Genomic DNA, 10,644 nt, shown 5'->3' with positions numbered 1-10,644 from the left:
ACCATGCTTATTACTTTCCACTCTATAATCTATCCTATGCAAATAACGCCAATGCCCCTCTAATTATGTGTTATTACCATTGCTGCCCTTTATTCAAGCTATATTCCTGAGATAGCCATGAGCTGCCTCGCACTGCCGAGGTGTATTACGTATTTGACAAAATTTCCCATCGAAAGAAAATAACTCTCTCTCTCTCTCTCTCTCTCTCTCTCTCTCAAGCTATCTCAAACATCCTAAATGTAAATTTCTACAGCCATTAAATACTTTACAAATGTACTTTCTTCACATCAATTTATCTTATAAATGTAAGTTTCTTAGAGCGTAAAACATAGATATAAAAGCATACATATCTCCTGCATGAATCACATTTGTCATATTGCGTGTTTCTTAACACAGATTAAATATCTTATAATACAAGCTTCCAAGACAATGAAATATAGATATAAGCACACATCTCTTGCATGAATCACGAGCACTTTTCTTAAGTGTGTGTATAACTTATTCCTTTTAAATACTCTGTTAAAACTTATCATATAATTAATCCTGCTGGTGAGAACTCTGGCACAACCCAGGCAATTGGACATCCAACTTAGCATCGTGATTCTACGCTTGTAACTATTCAATGACTTTGGATTGGTTCTAAGGCATCAGCTTAGTATATTGTTTGTATATACCTCCATCAAATGGGTCAGGTATATACAAACAAGACGTTTGATCTTCTAGAAAAATCAGATGGCCCTTATGGTCTTCCAACCGTGCACAACGGCTATCGCATGCTCAAGACAAATAACTTAAAAAAATAAAAATCAAAGGCTTAGCTTGAGGGATCAAGAGGTCCCAAGATCATCCGATTGAATCAACAGAATTTGATCATGTAAGGTGAACCCAAAAAAGGTGGAAAGTGTGTTAGGGAAATTTTTTTTTTCCATGCATCAATTCCTGCCCTATTTCTTATGATTATGATACATAACATTTCTCATTAGCAATCTCTTGAATTGTCACAATATATAATTCCACATGTGACATAGAGAAAGAGAGAGGGAGAGTAAAAAAGAGGAGAGGGGGGAACTAGAAACGAGAAGATGGCAAGGTTTTACCAGAGAGGAAATGGGAAATCAGAGAAAGGGACTGGTCAGGGGCGAAGACCGGGACCTGGTGACCCGCGCCTCTAATGGTGGCAAAGGTGAACCCACCCTCGTAATCCACCACCCACCCTGCAACTTGTTGCTTGTTAAACCAAGCTCTCCATCCGTCCTTCATCCCCAACCCTAGTGAGTTAATGCTATATCTCGTCGATGTCACTGGGACCCGCCCATCCGTGTCTCCGCTGTCAATCCCACACACAAGAAAACAACGTTTCTTTAGCCCTCTTTACAAAATTAAATAAAAGTTACTCACACAAAGACTCACCCCTCCCTCTACGGATAAAATTAATTAACCACCGATTTTGCCCATGTAGTTTTTGAATCCCAGCTACAAGGAACAGTAATTATACAAAATTTAGCTGCACCTAGGCGTAAATAACTATATATGTCTTATGGATACTCATTTTAAAGGGCAACGATAAATTCACACCCCCCATAGGATAATTCAAATACTTCTGTTAAAAATTTTGATTTTTTACAAAATTATCCACCCATGTGGGCTTTGGAGAGAGAGAGAGAGAGACCCAATAGTGGATGTAAATCCTTGCTTATGTTTAGTTTTTGACCTTTGATTAGAGGCTTTTCGATTGAACTAGTATTAAGGCCTTATTCGTTTGAGATTATGGCAAACGATTGTGAGTCCAAAACCAATTATCGGACTCAATATTAAACGTAATTTTGATTCCAATAATTGGTTTTGGAGTCACAATCGGTTGTCATAATCTTAAATGAACAGAGCCTAAATCAATTACATTTGATGACGTGGATCTAATCCGGAGCTCTTTTTTGCCTTTTTATGCAAGGGCTCCTTTGCATCTATCATTGTTCTTTCTTTTTTTTTGTTTTTTCCAGAAATTTTAAGACAAAACAACATGAAAAGGGCTTGGAAATAATGTCATTAATTCGTTTCCGATAGTAACGTACCTGTAAACCCAGACCCTCAAACCGGCCTTAACGAGCTTTTTGATGATAGGGAGTACTGAGTCTGGGGAATCATTCCATTTTTCTATAACGTCACTGCACATCAGACGACACTAAAAGTTAACGGCGTTTACGGTAACTAATTTCGTTGCAAAAGATAAGGGCTATGTTTTTCATCTTACCTAACTACCTTAGCGATACGACTCCTCCTAAGCAGGTTATAGTACCATTTACCAAAAAATGAAAATTTCTTAAAAACCCCGATTTTTTATTTCCCATTTTAAAATTTAAAAAATAGAAAATAGAATGATTAAAATATCCTCACATTTTTCAAATTAAATACAAGTTTCTGGAATTCCCCACTGTGCTTCAAAATAAAGGAAGGGTCTGTGTCTACCAAAATAAAGGATGGGAGGTAGGGGTGCAACTCGGGCTGGGTTGGGTCGGCTTGAGGCCAACCCGACCCGAACCAAGGAACCCTTTTTTTTTTTTTCCAACCCGAGCCCGATCCGATCCGATTTCTAACTCGATGAGGTTCAACCCAACCTGACTTGAGGAACCCTTTTTTCCAACCCGAGTTGAACTCAGGTCCGGATGCCCAAACCCTCAACTCGAACTCATCCCGAACTCAACCCCTGTTGGGAAAACCGAACCTGAACCCGAACCCGAACCCGACCTGAACTCAATCCGACCCATCCTTTTTTCGAGTTGAACCCGACCCGAGTTGCACCCCTCATTGGGAAGAAAGGTTAGGGGGTTAAATACTAGGTCCCATAAATTAGTATTAGTGTTTCTCAAGCATGAAATTTTTTACTGAAATTTTTTCCTCTGAAAGTCAATTTTTCGTAGTTTGATAATCCCTTTTTAGGTAAAAAAAGAGTTGTTAAAGATCCTTTACTCTTCTTGACAGGTCATGGAAACCAACTGATTACAGTCGTGGCTTATCGAATCTCGAACATACTCTTGTACAGGGTGGAGAGAGGGAAAAAATGAAAGAGAGGACCGAGAAATTATTGCCGGTAAAAAACGTTGAAAAAGAAAGGTCGAGAATCGATTGTTTTGACAATTTATGGCAGATATGTACCTGTTCGGAGATTCGAAAAAATGTAGTAAGCGAATGCCAGGTGTGGGATTTATTCAGCTCCCCCAACCAGAAAACAACAGAATGAATGAAATAAATGTCGTAATAAATGAGCTCTAAAAAATTCAAATAAATGGGATGATAAATGAGTATTGAAATGCGGATTCAATCTCGACCCCACCTCTAACTAGCACAATCCAGACCGTCCATCTGGAGACCCTTAGCAGAGATGACATGGGTAGAAAATCAACCTTTATTAGATGACCCAACTATCTCATGAATGGCTTAAAAATGAAGATTTAAGAAAAACGAGCAATGGTTAAGTGACCGAATCGAGCAATGGTTAAAATCAAGCTTATATTTCACGTCATGCCAAATAAAAATTAAGGGGTCTGGATGCCCGATTACTGGCATCATGGGGGTGGGGCCCAAAGCCAAGCTTTCTCATGTGCTTATCATAGTAAGAGTTTCTTGTAGGGGCATTTTTTTTATATGGGCAGTGATAAATTCACCCCCCTTGAAAGAAGAATGCACGCTCTTTAACAGAAATCGTTACGTCTTAATGCTTCTCGAGTTATCACTACGATTAAAACTTAACAATTTCTGTTAAAAAGGGGGTGTATTCTTCTTTCAAGGGGTGAATTTATCGATTATTTACCTGCAAGCAGTGTATGGATATGACAGTTTGGTAACATTGGCGTGTAAAGCCTTCTGAACATCCTCTCTGTTGAAGTATTTCTCGGTATAATCTTGAGTACAGGGATCGTAGCCAGATGGCAACTTATGCCATAGGTCCTGAAATCAAGACGAGTAAAAGATTTAGTCCTTGCTAAAAGGTTACTATCGTTGCCAACTTGTTTTGTCTTTAACTACCCATCTAGGTTATCGAGACTGATCGGATGAAGGGAATTTTTTTTCTAAAGGAAAATAATTTCCGTATTTGGTCTTTTGCATGTAATACTTTTTTCTTTTTTGCTAAAATAGAAAGCTTACATGTAAACCTACTAGACGTTAGAGTTTTATTTTCCATGGAATATTATTCTATGGAAAAAATTATTTTCCATAAAGTTCTTTTCCCATATCCAAAAACACGTACAAGGGTTTAATTTTCTCCAGTTTTACTAGGCAAAGAAACTATTCTAAATAAAAGAGTTGGGTGGCACCTCCCAAGAAAGCTGGTGCCACAACATAGAAATGCATTCACCCATCTTCTATTAAACAAAGAACTGGAAACTGAATGTATTTCGGTAGAAAATGACTTACGTGCTGTGAGAAAGATCGAGGGGAGGCCAAGAGTTTTGGAGAAGACTTCCTAGCCAAATCACTGAGACAAACAGGGGTGTAGATGCTATAGATATCGATATCAGAGTAAGCTTGAAGAAAGCCCCTGATAGCCGAATTGCAGTGAATCGTTTGGTTCCCGCTCTTGAAATTGCATTCCTTGTTTATGCTGTGATAGAGCTGGTCAGAGATAATGGCATGACTCCACGCATACTCGATCATTCCCATTTGGTCCGTCTCGTCGTTTATTACCGCATTACCTATCTGAATATCAGAAATTTCAGTAATAAACTAATAAAGTAGTTTGTTTTTATGAACACACATGTGGGGACAATGATATTTTTTTAGAAGTACTCTTAGGCCCCGTTTGGAATATTCCAAGAAAAACATTTCCGTTGGGATTTTTTCTTTCTTTCCACGGTTTAGAGGTAAATGATATGATTATGGATAATTTGGAGGGATATTATAATAAAGGGTTTTGCTGACTAGTGCCCACCCGTTAAGGTGCATGCATTGGGAAAGAGATTTTCCAGTCATTTTACACATACTTCCATACTTTTACACCAATTCTGAGATTTCTTTATAAAAATATGTGTAAAATCTCTTTCCTATGCACCTTAACAGGTACCCTTGGGCACTCGTTACCAAAACCCTATAATAAATTGAAGGTCCCATGTTAAAAGTTGCATAGGCTGGTTTAAGTGGTCATTCATAGTGTGTCAAACAAATAAGAAAATTTAAAAAATGTTCTTCCTTTCCAACCTTTACCAAACAAAATTAATGCAATCCAAACAGTCTTATCACCTTGAGGGGCCAAGATTATAGATCACATGGGAAAAGCTTTTCATAAAGCTGGGGATTGTTGGGTATATAATATAACCCATATATGTTCTAATATAAGCCCAATAAGATAATGAACCGGTGTAGTGGGCTTACATGGGCTAGAGTTCATTAACCAGTCATTAACCCTAGTGTATCTATATATATAGAGGTTGGAGGCAACAAACTTGGTATTCCAAACTAGATACCTAGGGTGTAATGCTTCAAGCAACATTGCTTAGCCTAACAGGGATTTGTAAGGACCATTTGTCAAGGAATTTGCTGTAAGTTGGGTGAACCCTCGTTATGCTTCTCATCCGTTTTTCACTTGGGACAGTCCCCTTTAGTGTATTTATGAGGAGGCTGTCCCAAGTAAGCTATAAAGAAAATAACTTCTTATATGTACTCATCTTACCATGAAACCCTTGAAATTAATGTAAGAATCTTTGGTTGCTTGTTTATTTCTGTCGTAAATGAGTTCGGCAAGCTGAGGAACGTAGTGCCCTGACAGTAAAAAACAAAAGAAGAGAAATGAGTGGGTAATTTTTCACCCATTTAAGAAAATGAATGATTCAACACATAAGAAAGAAGGTGAAAAAACTATACCGGCATAGCTCTCTCCTGCAATGTAAAAATCATGAGATTTTAAACTGGGAAACCTCTGGAACCAATTAATTAAAAAGGCATGAGAGTCTTCTGCAGTAATTCCGTCACCTAATCTATGTAAATCCTCTGAGTTGTTTGTGTAAGAAAAGCCCACTCCAACCGGAGCTTCAAGGAATAAAAGGTTGGCAACTGTACGGAAAGTAAAAATGAATAAATCAAATAAAAGCTTCGTCAAAGGAAAATAAAGTGTCGATTTTACCCTCATAAAACTAGTCATTGCTACCTTTATTCCAAGAGAAATTGTTGAGAACAAGGTTGGAATGGTCATTACGCACGAGAAAGGGCCCCAACTCTTGAGCGGCTCCGTAGGCAATAGACGAGCACCCCGGACCTGCATTTTTCGTTTCAGTATCATCAGCAACTGTCATTAGCTTCTAGCTACTGATATTGGCACTAACTCACCTTGTCTTTAACTATTTAATTAGCCTGTGCCTCATTGGTTTCTAAATCTGTCTCTTAACAAAGTTCGGAACGTTTGACCCGGTAGTGAAAAGGGCCTTTCATTAAAAATGCATCAATCTAATAATCCTAGTCATTCAATAAGTGGAGCCCACATTATTGGGCGATCTGAACCATTCATTTACTGGTCCAATACTAATAGGCGGTGTCTGAAAAATCTTCTCTAAGATGATTCTAAGTTCTAACCCTATCTTTGTTGGGACCCAGCAAATGAATGGTTTAGATCGCTGGGCTCCACACCGTATAAAGATTCGTTGCAATCGAGGTATCCCTCTTTTTAGGTCCACAAGCACCATGTCAGCTACTTTGTAGAATATAGAGGCACCCCATAATACCGTTCGTGGAAATTATGGCACCACGAAAGCACGCGGGAGCGTCTCATCATTTCCCCATTCTGTACAGACGGAGTTGCTATTTTGTCCCCACAGCAGCAGCCCATGAAAAAAACACTTTTATTGGCTACTCCACACCCTTGTGAGGATTTGGTATTGCCACCCCTTGGCAGTGTAAAAAGATTAGTAAAAAATACACTAAAGAAGGGTGTCCCAGGTAAGAAAAAGAGGGCAAATATATCATTTCCCATGAAACAATGGGGATAGAGGTGTAAATGAGCCGAGCCGAGCTTGGCCCAGCTAAGTTAGGCTAGTTAAGCTCAAAAGCTCGGCTCGGCCAGGCTCGTGAGTTATCGAGCTTGGCTTATATTAAGGACAATAATATATTCACACCCCTCATCTTCCTTGGACAGCCCTATCTAGTGTAATTTAACTACTCTTTTTACACCACAGGGGGTGGTCCAAGTAACAAATGGGGTTCCAAAAAAGAAGTGACATATTTTGCCTCCCCCTTTCACTCCATAGACAACCCTTTTAGTGTATATATTAATATATAATATATATTTAAATATATTAATCCTTAACGAGCCAAGCCTGGCCTAGCTTGGGCTTGGCTCATTAAGCTTAACGAGCCTGGCAAGCCAGCTCGGCTCGGCTTGTTAAGGATTCGAGCCGAGCTCGAGCTCGAGCCAAAATTGACACCCTTAAATGGGGTGCTTGACCATGGCCCAGCCCACCTGAGCAATTATGTGAAATTATAAGGTATGTCACCTCTAAAGTAGGGCCCATAGAATGAATGGTCCAGAGATATGCTAAATAAGTAAGACGGGAGAAGGGATTCAGTCTCTAGTTCAATGGTCAAGGGCTCAAGGCTATTAATGTTCTGCAAACGGAGATCGGAGGCTCAATCTCAGCTTACCTACTACAAAAGTGAGGGAAATGATATATTAGCCCACTTTTATTCTTAGAACCACGCCCTTGTTGTGTAAAAAGAGTTACTCATAAATACACTAGAGGGGTGGTCCCGGAAGGAAAGGGGGGCAAGTATATCATTTCCCACAGGTAAATAGCATAATGGTGGGGCCGGACTAGGCTTACGTAGTACAATTTCCCCTGCTTTGAATTCTTGTCGTTAGAAGTAGACAGGTTTGAACTGCAATTTGGAAATATCAACTTACAGGAACAATTCCGACTATTTTGCCGAGAAAAATAACTTCATAAACCTCTCTTCTTTAACTGACATATACGGTTAAAAGACCCCTCTAGTCTCTAGAAGTACAAAGAAGACACGTTAACCAAGGCGAACATAAACAATAAACAATGGAAAAAAAAAACAGACATAACCTAAAAATCCCCGATTTAGGCAAGCTAAAAAGATGACTACTGTCAGACTGAAGGAAAAACATTTCTAGCAGATTTTTTAGGGCAGTGATAAATTCACCCCCTTCTAGATTGAATTCATCCCGTATTTTTCAAAATGGACTGTACATCTCATACCATAGGATGATCCAAACTGACCATTTCATCGCCAGAACGTAAACAGGTTGTGCCCCAAAAATCATTTCTATAGGATGATTCTAACCCTCCAATTTAAAGAGGGACCCACATTATCGAAACCTATATAGATCGGATGGTTGAGATCATCCTATGGAAATGATTTTCGGGGCACAACCTATTTACATTGTGGCCCATCAAATGGGCAGTTAAGAATATCCTATGGTGTGGGCTGTACAGTCCATTTTGAAAAATACGGGATGAATTTTTCACCGCCCTTTTTTTTATCCTAGAAAATTTATTCCTTTCCGTAAAAAAACTTGAACCGCACTGGTTCAAGTTGCTTTTTTCATGTAAAATCAAACAATGGATAAGTTACAAAGTGTGAAGAATTTTTTCCTTTCCAAACTTTTCCTGGAAAAAATATTATACAATCAAACAGAGCCAAAAACTAAAAACAGAAAGCTGACAGAAGCTCACGCTTTCCTAAAGACAAAAGAGAAGATAAGAAATGCAGTAAACAGAATTTCGGTTTCAAAACCCAAAAAGCTTCTCTATGTTAACAACACACAGCTACATACAGTGAAACATCACTGCAATATCGGACAAGTATCCGATTTGTATATTTTTCTTTGCAGGAACCAATAATACAACAAAGACACCTAATTTGGACCCCGGTCACATGTCTTTAGAGTAATCCAAAACCTTCATGAGTAGGCTCAATGACTGAAAAATTGAACTTATCGAATGATACAAACAGTCCAATCTATGGCTACCAGATAGACATATGACCAGAAAATTGAAGTAATTCGATTGGAAAATCGACGGTGGAGAAATTATAAGAAGGGTCTCATTCTAGATCTGCAATCGAACGGTTATAAAAAAATTGAAATAGAAAGGGGGTGGCAATATCAATTTCCAGAAAAGAGAAAATTAGGTTTCGTTTCTTTTCATATTCACTGTAGTAAAACTGAGGAGAAGAAAACGACGGCATTTCCGTCTTCAGACGTGAAAAATCAGTTGTGTTTGAGATAAAAAATTATAAACTGTTAAACCGGTTATCCGCCGTTATCTTTAACGGCGAGCGGTGCCTTTCTCGACACAAAAACTTTACAGGACGGTCATAAACCATGAAAAAACAACAGTTTACAAAAATAATCATTTAAATCACCACAAACCGTTAAAAAACCACAGAATCGATTAAATCAGTAGGATTTTTTCCCCTCGGAGAAGAAACAAAAGACAAAAATCCGAGAAATTTTCAAATATTAGGAAATTTGTAAGCGAAGATATTGCAAGACCTGTAGATTCTCAACTAAGTCATCATGATTCATTATTTCTAAAACACACTATCGATTTACTCAAAATACAATCTACTCTACTGCATTAACACAAAGAGAATGAAAAAAATGATAAACAATCGATTAAATCAGCAGGAATTTTCCCTCAGAGAAGAAAAAAAATACAAAAAATCTAGAAATTTTCAAATATTAGGAAATTTGTTAGAGATGACATTGCAAGATCTACAGATTCTCAACTAAATCATCATGATTTTTAAAACACACTACCGATTTACTCAAAAGAGAATATACTCTACTGCAGTAATACAAAGAGAATGAAAAAAATGATAAAGAAAAAGGATAACAAACATACCTCCATTGAGCCACAGTACCAAAGGCTTCTCAGAGGCTCCTCCTTCAGCTTCAAAAAACCAATAGAACAGCGCTTTCTCATCTTCTTGCCTCACTCTGACGTATCCAGCATAGTGACTGAATTTCACCTCCGGTTGCCCTGGCAAACCTAAAACTCTGTCGGATTCTCGCCGGAGAGCCTCGCCTCCGTTCGTTCTCCGGTCACTAGCTCCATTCACAGAAAAAACAGCCAAAACGATAACCAGAAACCCTAGAAAAGATGACTGAGAAACCGCCATTGTAAAGCAAAAAACTTCTCTCATCTCTCTCTCTCTCTCTCTTCTTTTTGATCTATAAAATGCAAGTTGTTGAAGAAGGCGTGAAATTCTGCAGCAAGGGGGAGCCCATTTTATAGGAAAGCGACAGAGATATTGTCTCCAACTTGTTTTGGTAGTTCCACCCGTTTCTTTAATTTAAACAATTTCATTGGTTCATGACATTTACGATGAGTTGTACAAACCAACGAAGAATTAGGACTCTCTTGCTCAAAATAACGTTGAAATTGACTTTTTTCCTGTTCCGGAAACATTTTCCTTGACAGTAGTTTCCTTGGATTCCTTTTCCTTCTACATGTCACCTGAAATCCTTTCCTTTCCGAGGAAAAGAAGTGAATAAAGCCTAGAGGAAAGAAATGGTGGAAGGTACCAATACCCATCTTCCATGAAAAGATTGTTCCGTTTTAATTATTTTGACGCACATGTAGACGAAATTATTGTTTCTACGGCCAAAATAGCAATCATGCAACGTGGGCTGCG

At 38.5% G+C, this 10,644-nt stretch overlaps 1 protein-coding gene across 1 annotated transcript; it reads right to left on the bottom strand.

The window, feature by feature from the left end:
* Positions 1–814: 814 nt before the first annotated feature.
* SCPL35 (serine carboxypeptidase-like 35) lies at positions 815–10,218 on the bottom strand. Its single transcript, XM_077391003.1, has 8 exons — positions 9,852–10,218; positions 6,137–6,244; positions 5,854–6,042; positions 5,663–5,751; positions 4,411–4,692; positions 3,806–3,942; positions 2,070–2,162; positions 815–1,327 (listed from the first exon to the last, which is right to left on the bottom strand). Exons 1-8 carry the CDS (start codon positions 10,150–10,152, stop codon positions 1,069–1,071), a joined length of 1,458 nt encoding a protein of 485 aa, XP_077247118.1. The 5' UTR covers positions 10,153–10,218; the 3' UTR covers positions 815–1,068.
* Between the last annotated feature and the right edge of the window lie 426 nt (positions 10,219–10,644).

Source organism: Tasmannia lanceolata, unplaced genomic scaffold, assembly GCF_043159265.1.
Source record: "Tasmannia lanceolata isolate RefF3 unplaced genomic scaffold, GAP_Taslan_0.1 ptg000011l, whole genome shotgun sequence".
NCBI lineage: Eukaryota > Viridiplantae > Streptophyta > Magnoliopsida > Canellales > Winteraceae > Tasmannia > Tasmannia lanceolata.
The sequence above is the reverse complement of the archived record's forward strand: the minus strand, read 5'-3'. Positions and strand labels throughout refer to the sequence as shown.